The sequence below is a fragment of the Tenebrio molitor genome, chromosome 6, assembly GCF_963966145.1.
Source record: "Tenebrio molitor chromosome 6, icTenMoli1.1, whole genome shotgun sequence".
NCBI classification, from domain to species: Eukaryota; Metazoa; Arthropoda; class Insecta; order Coleoptera; family Tenebrionidae; genus Tenebrio; species Tenebrio molitor.
Window position 1 is genome coordinate 10,574,873 of NC_091051.1, and position 13,239 is coordinate 10,588,111.

Sequence of the window (13,239 nt, forward strand, 5' to 3'; positions counted from 1 at the left end):
AAAATTAAAAACATTTGTAAGAACGCCTTAATTAATAAGTTGTTAGACCAATGTTACATTGACTGAAAAAATAACTAAATTAATCCACTGTAAAGGAAGAATGCGGTTATGACTGCAACGTTATTTATTAAGATCTTCTTTGTGAATCAAGCTTCCTGGTGAAGTTATTTGCGTCAAAGGGGAATTATTACATTAATGTACAGTGCAAATCTAAATACTCTTGATTTTTAAACTCTGGAGTTACGATCGTTTGAATGTGGTGTCACAGATGCTGCATAAATATTTTAAGTAATTTTTGAAGAAAAAAATGCCATCCGAGCACTTGTTTGAGATGAACATAATTTTACAACAAGATGAATCTCCCTCGCATTATTAAATGTGCATACAGAATGTCAAAATGGATTTTTTTTTTGGCAAGAGGTAGAGGGGAGAACATTTTGAACTTTTGTTAAAGTCATCACGTTTCTTTACATTTTTTAGTCCTTTCCTACGGTTGAATAAGGATTGTTATTTATCATTCTTATTCACTTATTAAAAGTTAATCTATCTGAAATATATCCCCGAATGGCATTTTTCTTCGAAAATTACTTTGAACATGAGAGTGGAACAACCTCTTCAAACTAAGATAACTTCAGGTCGACTTCGTGGAACTGAAAAAATATTCAAATGGAGTATCACGTGATTTCGTTGCTAAAATACATATACGTTGTTTTGGCATAATGGGAGGGCATGGAAATTTTGCAGTTAATTTGGTAGTAAAGCTGTCTGTTGCATTAGGTTATGCTTTTCTAAGTTTGAGGTTATAAAGAGCGTCAATGTCTAGTGCATTGTTGTCAGTTTTACTATTTTGTAATAAAAGAATACTCAGACATCGCGGGAAATTCAGCAACATGTTATGTTGATTTGTAGGTAAATAAGTAAATCACTTATTTTGAAATTTCAGTATACACTGTATTATATACTTGCTTGCAATAATTTTCTTTTTCTACAACCGTCAAAAAAACGTGACATTTATGCATCGTTATCAAGTCGCAAAGTATGTCATTTTTGATAGTGAAAAAATATTTGTCAAAAAGTTTCCTTGGATGCTAAAATAGTTCTATTTTAGCACCCAAGGAAACTTTTTGACAAATATTTTAGCATCCAAGGAAAATTTTACAAAAATTAAAAAATTCAAAAATTTTAAAATGCGGTTGTAGAAAAAATAGTGTTTGTATTTCGTGCGAAAGATGATTGTTTTGTTGGCGCATTCGAATGAGTTTGAAGTCTCGACCTGGCGGTCTCGACCAAAAACTCATTCTCATGCCCCAACAAAAAACAATCATTTTGCGCACTTAATACAAAAATAACTATTTTTTGTTAATTTAGGATGGTTTCATATTAAAAAGTAACAAAATTCTAAAGAATGAACTCCTTTCATTTCCAAAAATAAACAAAATAACTTCATTGTAACGTGGGTAATTATAAGTAGTGTTTTAACCAAAATTTGACGAAAATGTAATAAACTTATCTATATTTCAGAGTACAAATAATCTCTAATGTAATATTTAACAACTTAATCTGGCAGATAATTATTACATGAGAACGTACTTGCCTAAATCTATCAACAGGATGATTTACCATCAATTTAATATTTAACCAAAGCAGGCGCAAATGGCTGTGAATAATTAACAGTACTCAAGTTACTTATACATTAAATACTTCGGCAGAAATTGAAATTTGATTAATTATTTTGAGTAGAATGTAATGTAATGTAATGTAATAAAAAATGGAGCAATATACCTATATTAAAAAATATTTAGATTTTGAAAATAGGTAGTAATGTTCAATAGAAACAGACGCGTTTCTCTATTTCCGTTTTTAATAATACAGAAGAAAACAAAACATCATTGTAAATAACCGAAATCTGCATTATGAAATAGATTTCACTGCAAACGATCAATTTTGTAAAATTAAAATTTCACAAAGGAAATGTCTAGGGAAGTAATTACTTTCCCGGCGCATCCACCAATTTTACAACGACTGCCTAGACTTTTGAATAAATTAACTAACATTCTATTTTGTGCAATTATCATTATTTGTTGTTATTAACTGTTGACAAATGAATATAATGTATTACTTATTTATTTATTACATCTAATAATAATTGCTGTCTACCTATTATTTAATTTCGGCTCTTATTGTTGATGTAAGCTGCACTAAACAAATACAAACGCAACGAAAATTAAATTACAATATGTACATTAAAATAAACAAGAACAATATAATTAATTACATTAAAATTGATGCAATTCAATGAACCTGCGCTCACTAAATAAATCATCCGTCTTTAGAGAGTTGTCATAATTTTTACGAAAATATTCAGTAGTTTGTAATATTTTAATAAATTACGGTATATCCGAATGAATTTTGAAACAACTTCCTCTGTAAATTTTGTGCAATTCAGATTCGTGGAAGCTTTATTATTTATGGAATCCGCCCATAGACGAAAAACATACGACATTTGATAAAATATTGGGGAGTAAAATTAGATCAACATTTTTTGCGAGGAAGTACAACACTCGAACAAAAATATGAAAAACACGGAGCACGTACACTGTAGTAAACCTCCCACTTAGTAAATACATTTCAGTATTACCATTAAAATAAATTTTGTATTAATCGGAATTTTTAATTTCACAATGTTTCCACGCATTCTTCCTGCGGAAAATTGAATTCACTTGGTCTATAATCAATAAGTTATTGATTAACGAAAGTGCTGTAAATACTTAAACGATGAATGAGTTTATCGATTGTAACAAAATGGGTTGAAAAACCAAAATCGAGATAAGTAAATAAGGGTTCAATCGAACGATTCGGGTTAATTTGAAAATTTAACCGGAGTGGAAGTTTTGGGGGTGGTAATGCGGTGCATATTTCATTTGGGATTTTTTTTAACTGTCGTGATTTTGCAAGTTCGTTTTCCAGTTAATTGAGTTGCGTGCCGCATAAATTCACGAGTAAATTTGTAATTATTATTAATATGGCAGAGTTGATTGTTTAAATTTCAATAATTTGCATACATAATTTTGAACCGAAACGGAAAATAAATAGTATGGGTGGACGCGAAAACTTGGGGGGCAGTGATCGCGTGTGTTGCGTCGAACTGTTTATCGGGGTGGTTTTAGAGACGCTTTTGACGAAAAGTTGAAAAGAGGGTCAGTCAGAGCTGTCGTGTCGAAATGAAACAATTTGCAAAAAACTCACGTACCATACAAGAAGGAGGTGACAAGAAGAACGAAGCACGTTGTGGCATGCATCTCGCAGGAGTCAGCAACACATATTTCAGAATTTACAAACTAATTCGAGTGAAATGTCGACAAGCGATGGCGAACAGCCCGTCATAAATGCCGTTGGTGTTCCGGGTGGTCATAGCAAGTCGCGTGAATGTGTGTTCAGAGCATCTGGTGAAACACCCCTTGCAGACAGTGGTCGGTCGCAAACTGCCGGAGTCGGTTTGGAATTGTGCGCCCGGAGTCTCTCCTGAGATCGGCCCGCGTTTGGATTGGCGGAGAAAGCGCACCTCGCCCAATGGGAATAAAGAATAACGCGCAGATTATCTATTTTTTACCTGGTTTTCGATAAATTCGGCCGTGTTTAACTGATAGTTCGACTGACTCCGAATTAATTTCGAGGGTTATCCGACGAAATTAGAAAGTCGTGAATTTAATATGAAATGAGGAGCCATCAGGAACTAGGAATAAAAGAAAAATCAAAAAGATTACGTGACAGGGACTGACAGTGCTCGAAACTTTGCCGAAGATGCTGCCAACCATTTTCGAATTAAATTTGAATAAAAAATTTACTACGGTGTGACCCGGACAGATCGCAAATGTGTTAAATAAACTTACTGCGCTGAAGCAAAATTAATGGAGAACTGATAACTTCAAGCATTAATAATTTCAAGACGATCTATTATAATTGCGGCCTAGCCAAGCACTTGCACAATTGTTCACGTTATCACTTTCAAACTATTATTTATTTGGCAAATCTAAAAAATATTTCCGCTAAATAATCGACCGTAATTGAACAAGATCTTTTTTTATTGGAAAAAATTTATTATTTTCGCAACTGACTTTTGCTGTTATTAACAACCTCCTCGGACCCCAGGTAATGATATAATCATACAGGGTTTTTCACGTAAGATGACGAGTCTAACCAGGTAAAGATGCAACCCACAATGCATTTTACAAAGCATTCATTGTGTTTTGGTATTTAAAAATTAAATCAGGAATTCAAGTAGGTATTTTATTAGTTTGAAAGGTATATTGGTCATTGGATTTTTGTTAATATTATTTTATTATTTAAAAATGTTTTTGAACGATGACAGAACCGACACGATCGTAATTACCCATTAGTTTTGTGATCTAAATTGCTTATTATTGTTGTTAAATCATACTTTGTTGAAAGAGGTATTTTTCTGTCAGAAATTGACATTCATTAGGCTGACGTTAAAAGCTATCTGTGTTTTATGTGCATTACAGTAAGTACAGATTTGCTGATTTTCGCGTTAATTTTGTCAGTAGTTTTTGAAATATAAAAATAATTTTAGAACATCCAGAAACTCATTTTGTATTTTCTTGACTTCTGTAGCAAATTAAGCACAACTTATGCAAGTGCAAGTGTACTAAAGTGTGAAATAAAGTTCGTCAATGTGCTTTATTTAATTTTTTCAGAAATACTCATTTTAGGTGCTTCATGTTGATTAAAAAACAACTTTTCTTTCATAAAAATAACGTTAACGTAAAAACGAAAAATTGAAAATATTCTTTTACCTTTGTATAATAATAATAGTTATTACAATATTTAAAAAAATATACATTACTTTGATCACAACTGTACATTGAGATCCGTTTATCAACATTTAAAAATCAATTTTGGACACGTAAAGCTTTCACCACCAAACCATTATGTCGACGCATCATGTTAAATTGTTCAGGAGATCAGAACTACACTCTAAAATTTTGTGCCAGCGATTAAATATTTTAAAACAAAAAAAAATTAACAATCTAAAATGATACTGTACACCAGTCAGTGAAAAATTAATAGTATATTTTCCATAATGTTCCCTACCTTACAAAAAACACATATGCGGTTTGCAATCGATCATTGATAAATATAGAATTTGCGGAACTGAAGGGGAAACCATTGAACACATCATTTCTTCTTGCACCGTTTTGGCTCAAAGCGAATATAAGAAACGTCATGATAGATTCGCAAAAATTATACACATGAATTTAGCAGTTAAATTCAACTTATTAAAGGATACACAACCACATTATATTTATAAACCAGAAAGTTGTTTGGAAAATGACAATTACAAATTATATTTTGATCGTGCAGTTTTAACTGACATTCACATTCAGCATAACAGACCAGACATTATTATTTTAAATAAACAACAAAAGCAAGCATATCTTTTAGATATAGCTGTTCCAAATTCACACAATATAACACAGACATATAACACAAAAATTAATAAATATTTAGAACTCTCCGTTGCTATGAGAAATCTTTGGTGTTTAGAAAAAATTTCGATTTTACCACTTATAATTTCAGCAACGGGAATAGTACCGCAATCTCTTTTTAAAAATTTAAAAATTTTGGACTTAGAGAACTTAGAGACTTAGAGTGGTTGAAATTCAAAAAGGTATATTATTATACTCATGTCACATCGTGAGGAAATTCCTTAATATTGACACAGAACATAAAACACAAAAAAGTCAAAATGTGGAGGCGAGACGCCGGTAATTATGTTGATTAGCACTGCACTATTACTTGATAGTATTATCCGTAATAGTGTATGTACTCCGGCAAAATTGCCGTGCCGCCGGGTGGTGGAGGGTTAAGAAAACGAAAAAACTTCAATAACAGATTTACTATTAATTCACTAAAAACATTTTTCCTTGTTACAGAAGAGTTTCTTCTCTGAAGTGGTGGATACGTAAAATTCCTGAAGAAGCCTCGCTCAAAACAAGCGAAAGTCAATCTGTCGTCTTACATCCTGACATGAAACAATCCACATCACACCTGAAAACATATCGTTTAACGACTCCGCCCACGAAAGCTTCGAAACCAGCAACACTTTTGTACACAGCAAGAAACTAATTTTATATGTACATAGCTGTGATAAGAAATGCATGTTAAACAAAAAAAAAAACTTAGAAGAGCTCAGGAGGTACAGAATATACCTGAAAAATTGGCGAACCGAATAACCCTCTGCAAGAAAAAAAGTCAAAAAGCTTAGCACGCAATATGAATCAAAATAAAGTGGAGAAACCCCAAAATGAATCGTTGTTAAATGTGTTTTATGCCTTGTAAATATTGCAAATCCGCTGAATATAATATTCAAATCTGCTAAATCTGCTGCTCAAGACAAATTTCACTATCATCCTTAGTTATTACAATTGTATCTTAGCATTTTCTTTCCGGGCAAACAATGCATAGTGTGTTTTTCAAATATTTACAACTAGATATTTTATTATCATTGAATACAATAATTTCAAGTTATTTTTTGAAAAATTGTTGATCTTCACCTACAGGCATAACTGAATATGTCTAATCAATAAACTCTCTTAAGGTAAAAATTAAGAATATTATACTAAATTCTTGTGTTTGAAATACAAAAAGTATGTAAAAAAGAGTATTTCACGAGTGATAATGACCCCGGCGGAATTAAAAATGCAACCCACAATACATTTGGAAGGTAAAACTGGATATGGACGCGGTAAATATCCAGCTTTATCTTCCAAATGTATTGTGGGTTGCATTTTCAATACCGTCAGGCTTATTATCACTCGTGAAATACCCTGTAGATTGCTTAATTTATTATTTATTTATTCTGAAACAATTACTTTTACCTGATGTTAGATTTGAACACGTTTGTAAAAATATTCTCTGACCGGATCCGTTCTTTATTTTCAAAAGCGGTTAACACTGTGGGACATTTAAATTCAAGAACTGACATTGAAAACAACCAAATAACAACTACCAAACAAATTACACGGCACGTGTAACGTATTTAAATTCAAAAATTTAACTACGTTTGAATTCTGCAAATTCACATACAAGCAGCACCACATAAATAATTCAAAATATATTATCGAATATTTTTCAGACAAACAGGATAGCCCGTGGCTGGGTACTGAAAGAATGAAAATTACATTACCAGATAAAGCTTTCTAGAATTTCATCCGTCGTTAGGAGCTGTTAAATAGTCGAGTGAAATATTTAAAATCGGCAGTGTTCAAAGGCGGTATGGAAATAGAGTGATGTTGGCTTGTTTAAGGATACAGAGGCGCGACAATTTAATTTTTGAAGTCAACCCCAAAGTCATCAAAATTCAGTCCACGCTTTATATTTTAGCCAAGTTCATCCAATTGTAGAATTTATCCGTTAATGCTATAATTTAAATTTATTTTATGTAATTTTCGGGGAGTCCCGCTCCTTGTCTTGCAAATGCGGCCAATTAGCGGAGTTTTTGGCCGTCGGAAGTGGGATACAACGATGTAACGAGGCAAATTCGTTGTTCTAGTGTCCGCAACGTTGTATTGAAAGGTCTCGAACCTGTTGGCCAGCCATTAACTTGTCTAATCTGGCCAGGAGGGGCTCCGTAATGGAATAATCTTGTTTCTGGTCTTGCACCGTGTGACATACGATATGGGTGTCACCGACGAATGCGGTTCATTTCTATTCAACCGACCGTGTAATTTGCAATTTGATATTAATATTTAAAACGGCGTGTAAAACTCGAAACTAATTAAGAAAAGTATTCATTTAATTGCTTTCTGCGCGCAATAATATCTCGTCTTTGGGAGTTTCATCGCTGGCCGCGTTAAATTAATGGAATTGTCGACGGTTCTGGCTGTGAAATCTCTCGCGGAGGCTTATCGGCCACTAGAGACCCGGATGAGCCGATAATATTATAGAGCTTTGCTCATTATGCTTCCTCCTTCCTATTTCTTATCGACTGCGCCACCCGATAAATAATAACCATTAGAAATCGATCTGGACGCTTTTTACCGCCCTAATCAATTCTGCTAATTCTGCAAATTACGGCTGATGCCTCGGGATGTGTGTTTATGGAAATTTTCGGGTTTTCACTTGGCGCTTTGTAATATGCTGAGTGTGCACCCATTAGGTACGCCGGCGAAGATAGCGCACCCCTAATGAAAAATCGAAACGATAATAAGTTTCGTATCGACAAGGGAAACAGCCGATACTCGGGGACACCAATGGCTCGTTAATTAAACGAAACGATGAATCAACCCTCTGTCATGACGACCGTGCAAGTTCCGCACTCCCCAACTTTTAACCAGGATAATTGGAGGTCTTGCTCCTTTTGCGCGGAATGTTTAAAACTTTCCCGAAAATAATCAAGTAAGAACTGCAATAAGGGAGTTAAAGGGTTTATTATAAAAAGAGAATAAAGGCGGTATGAAAAATGCAGCGGAATTGGGCCGCGCCGCCGGAAAACGGAATAAATTCAATTCACACGCGCCCGTCGGTATTTTCCTCCCCCATTGGGGAAATTTTCAACGTCAACTTTCCAGTGGCGCTCTGTTTGATTTCATACTACATGCACTCCCCTTTGAGACCGCTCCAGTTTGTAAATGTGTGTGTGTGTGTGTGGTGTGTTTTTTTTTCGGAGTCGTCTCGCATCCTAAACATAAGGAAAATCCAACCCTGCTCACATGCAAACGTACGGAAGACACTAAACACGTTCAGGGCCGGAGTGGCTCAAAGCTATACCAAAAACAAAACAGACTTCAAAGTAGCTACTTTCAAAGTGACCAGAACTTTTGCTCGCGTAAAATTTACTCGAGCAAGATTTAGACACGTCGAACGAACCAGATTAAATCCATCAAAAGTTAAATAGACAACAGATAAAAACAGTTGACTTATCTGCTAACAAATTTCATTTAATAAAATTTCATTAGCTTACAGCTTCTTCCTCCGGTTAGCTTGAGAAGCGCTCAAACATCTTGGGAGAAAATAAATTATACATTCTTGATGCTTAGTGTAATGTTTAAATTGCAGCATCGTCAACAACACCAGAAGATTTTCACTTATTTAACTTTTTTTATTATTATAACACAGTTCTACAAGCCATTAAGGCCCATGACTTAGTCCTCTCGATTTCTGTTCTGTATGTTACATCCCATTCTCCATGTCGTCACAACAATTCTCGACTATTTTTCTCCATTATTCTCTATCTTGTAAAGTTCTCTTCCAATCGGTTACGCCCAGCATTCTCGCCTCCAGTCATTTCTTTCTTTTTCGGTCTTCCCCTCTTCTTCTTTTCTCCTTCTCCTTCCAGAAGCACTCTCTTCACATGTCTCTGCTCTGGCATCCTACTCACATGACCCAGCCACCTTATCCTTTGTACTTTTTTATACTGCACTATACTGCTGTGCCTATATAGCTCTTTTATCTCTCTCTTTGTTTTTCTTCTCCATCCTTCGTCCACAGTTCTTGCCCCCCCTAAATATTTTCCTCAGCATCTTCCTCTCCCATGCCTCCTCGCTCTTCTTCGTTAACACCCAGGTTTCACACCCGTAGACCACCGCTGGCCTCACCACTGTCCTCTATATCCTGATCCTCGTTGCTCTGGAGATTTCCCTCGACGTGATCATTCTGTTTAGTGGGCCTTGCCTCTCTTGTTGCTTTTAGTATTCTACGTTGTCCCACAACCTCGTAGGTCAAATTTCGGCACATTTTAAAAATACACCCTATATATCATATTTTATAAAACGTACACAAATGCGGTTTCCTTGTATATTTCCTATAGGTTACTTCGCATTGGCGTACATTTTATAAAATATGATATACAGGGTGATTTTTAAAATGTGCCGAAATTTTACCTACGAGGTTGTTTGACAACGTAGAAGACTAAATGCAATTAACAAAAATTGTAGCTCAAAAAATAAATGTCATTTTATTTTTTGACATAGAATTTTTTTAATATTTTTTCCGAATTCTACATGAAGCCAGTAGCTCGTGGTTAAAATATCTGTACAACTTTCAATAACACCCTGTACATATAAACAAAAAATCATTAGACAATTTAAATTGATTTGAACAATTTTTCAAAATTACTTTACATTAAATAAACTAAATTTAAGCAAATTCTAGGCAGTTGCAACACAATTACAGTAAAATTTGTGTAATAAATACAATTTTTAAAAAACTGGCACAACTATTAGTTCCAGCTACATAAATTTATCAAACGTCCCTTGTGTAAGGAGAACCGTAATATTAGTGACACTAGAATTTACAATCTAGAAAATAGAATAATTTATTTAACTCCCCATTTACTTCGATAAATTATTCCTTTATCACACCCATAAAAATTTCCTGCTTTCTCTATTTCGACCTTTGAATGCATCGATAAGCCAGAAAAATGATGTACATTGTCCCTATTCGAAACACTTATCAAACCTCCTTTGCCATCGATATTTAGTATTGGTTTCTGTGGAAAGATTTCGCTTTGTTCGTAGGACCCCCAGAGGATAATCCAAGCATTATCTATTTTTTCCAGAAACTAATTTAAAATCGTCATCTGTTATATTCGTATTCAAGACTGCATCGTCTTCACTTATTAAACTCCCTCAGGAGCTCTAAATGCAGATGATTACCATTCTTATTTTTTCTGCTTCATTTACTTTCGCTGATTCGTTCACTGTGGCGGACACAAATTCATTGTTTTGTCTTGCAGAAATTCGATTAGTAAACCGGTTTCTCTGGCATTTCGTCTCTGCCAACTGATTCATAAGCAGTGATGAAAAATTAAATAACGAAAAAATAAAAAAAAACTTGCGAAGGGACTCCAAAAAGAAATGTGTCCCATTAGAGCTTATTCATAATTATTTTTCAAGCAAAAATTGCATCCACTAATACTAGTGTAGTTCTTGATAACTTTCTCCATGTTAGAAAAATTCTTTCCATGCAGAGGAGTTTTATTATTATTGTGTATAAATGTCCGTTATGTGAAGATTCTGTTATTTCTGTGATCTTGTTCACACTTGTTGTGGGAGGTTCAATAGATGGTTTAGATCTGTCTATTTATGAAGAAATTTAATATTAAACACCTCTCCTGGTCCTGTGCCGGCTGTCCCAATCCGGACCTGAGTATAATCCTGATTCTTGCAAAGGCGCGTTTGTGCCTTTGAGGATGTCGGATCGATGGCTCGTATCCTTCTCAGGGTGTTTTCATCAGTAATCATGGCACCTATCGCACCTATTTTAAGGACATAAAACCCACACACCTTCCTAAATAAACGCTTTCGTAGCATCCCTGAAAGTTTTATTGTAAGGAGGTGTTTAATACAAGTTAATTTTGGCCCGGTCCCGCATCCAAACCTGATTGATGGGCCAATAAAATGGGCCGAAAAAAATAAAATATAATCTCGACAAAAGAGGAATTGAGAATTACGTGGCGGATTGAATAAGGAATCGAAAATCAATTAGGGTCCGCGTCCGGTCGAGGTCTGAGTGATTAAAAAGCTCGGCCGAGCTTTTTCACAAATGGTTACTTCGGTTGCACGATATCATGAGATATTGCCCGGTTGAGAACACGCCCCCAAACAAGCATGAGCTACTTAATCAAAACGCGAACGAATGGGTAGGCCGGTTAATTTCCGTCGATTGAGATAGGGACTCTCGTTCCGCTTTACAGAAATGCAAACCATCTATGATATATATTGTTTCAACAAATTAAAATTGATGCTCATTCTGTTCCGTCCCGATCATGGTCCGGTTTCAGCACGTTTCATGGTGCGGAACCGCCACGCTATCGCGTCATTTTGTGATTTGTGATGCGATTGCGGACACATATACCAAAATAACAGGAAACGTGCCGTCCCCGATCAACTACAACCGAAAGTCACTAAATTTCACTTAAGGCCACTCAAAAAAGCAAACTCCCCACTCGCCATATAACAGGACAACGCCTGTGAAACCAACTTGTAACCACTTAAACTCTACCTGTACATCAAGAATCAGATCTTCCACAAGGATCAACTAGAGGACCGTTTCTTTAGCGTACAGCTCGACAAAAACAGCTTGGCACATGGCTGATGGATGCGTAGTGGACTGAAATCCCTCCCACTAGCGGAGCGCACTTGTTTGTTGTATGTCGAGGTGTATAAACGGGCGAAAAATTATAAACAGAATAAAACTCTTCAAGCTTTAAGTGCACAGCATGTCCCGACTCTTTAGCAGATTTGCTTCATTGACTGTACCGTACCTACAACCTTAGCCATATTCTTGTCCTCTTCTGCGCATTTCATGTGCCTAGCTGCTTTTGTCAAGCTGTACCATAAAACATAGCGAATTATAAACCAACTTGGCATACAGTTACACAATCTGAATTTACACTAACATTTTCCTTGGTACTGAAAATACATTATGTATTAAGTTGGTTAGTTCTTGTCTTTATTGAAACAGAGTACTGTCTCAAAATATTTAATTAATTTAGAAACAGCTCTGGGTACTAAAACTAAGAAGTATGTTGGCCCGATTTCATTTTTAATTTAATAAATCATCACTGAATTATTGCAACTAACTTTTACTTGCGGCTTTGCGAAGTATATTAAGGAATGTGGCAACGTCACTATCACTGCTGAAACGTCTTTAAGTCATAGAGAAACTAAAGTAAGAATTAACTTCTGACGTTTAGTATTGCAACGTAAAAAATGGCAGGTGACATGACAAGATGGCGGTTAGATTAAAATTGACGGAACAGAAATAAGAGAGGCGAGTTAACTACACAGCATTACACAAAGCTTGTTCTGGTCATTGTTCACTTTAACTACTGGAATTTTCGCGTTTTTTCTGGCTAGACAGCCTAAGGACGTCCTCCTACATCGTTTCCCACCAGTCATACCTTGCGCAAATTAAAATTTTCCTTGCCCTTTAGTTATACTAAGACTTGGCGCGACCTTGACGCGACCTTGAAATACAAGAAGAGAGAAAAAAAGGGCATTTGCACAAGGTTTGAATGGTGGGACACGATCTAGGAGGACGGCCTGGGACTGTTTAGCCAGAAAAAACGCGAAAATTCCAGAAGTAGTTAAAGTGAACAATTACCCTTGTTCTATTCTCCTTTTATTTTCAACTTTTTCTCTTCGGTATTTTTCTCGTTCACACTTACACATGCATGATATAGATCATAATATCCTATCGTAGAGACCACAATAA

At 35.2% G+C, this 13,239-nt stretch overlaps 1 protein-coding gene and 1 long non-coding RNA gene across 2 annotated transcripts in view; one reads left to right on the forward strand and one right to left on the reverse strand.

The window, feature by feature from the left end:
* CARPA (Carbonic anhydrase-related protein A) overlaps positions 1-3,478 on the reverse strand; it is a 149,879-nt gene extending 146,401 nt beyond the window's left edge. Inside the window, exon 1 of the mRNA XM_069051210.1 lies at positions 3,251-3,478. Within this exon, the coding sequence (XP_068907311.1) occupies positions 3,251-3,299 (49 nt within the window). The 5' untranslated portion in view covers positions 3,300-3,478. The remainder of the gene's footprint in view (positions 1-3,250) is intronic.
* LOC138133340 (uncharacterized) overlaps positions 1-6,401 on the forward strand; it is an 82,500-nt gene extending 76,099 nt beyond the window's left edge. Inside the window, exon 2 of the long non-coding RNA XR_011160331.1 lies at positions 5,955-6,401. This is a non-coding gene — a long non-coding RNA (uncharacterized lncRNA). The remainder of the gene's footprint in view (positions 1-5,954) is intronic.
* The last annotated feature ends 6,838 nt before the right edge of the window (positions 6,402-13,239 follow it).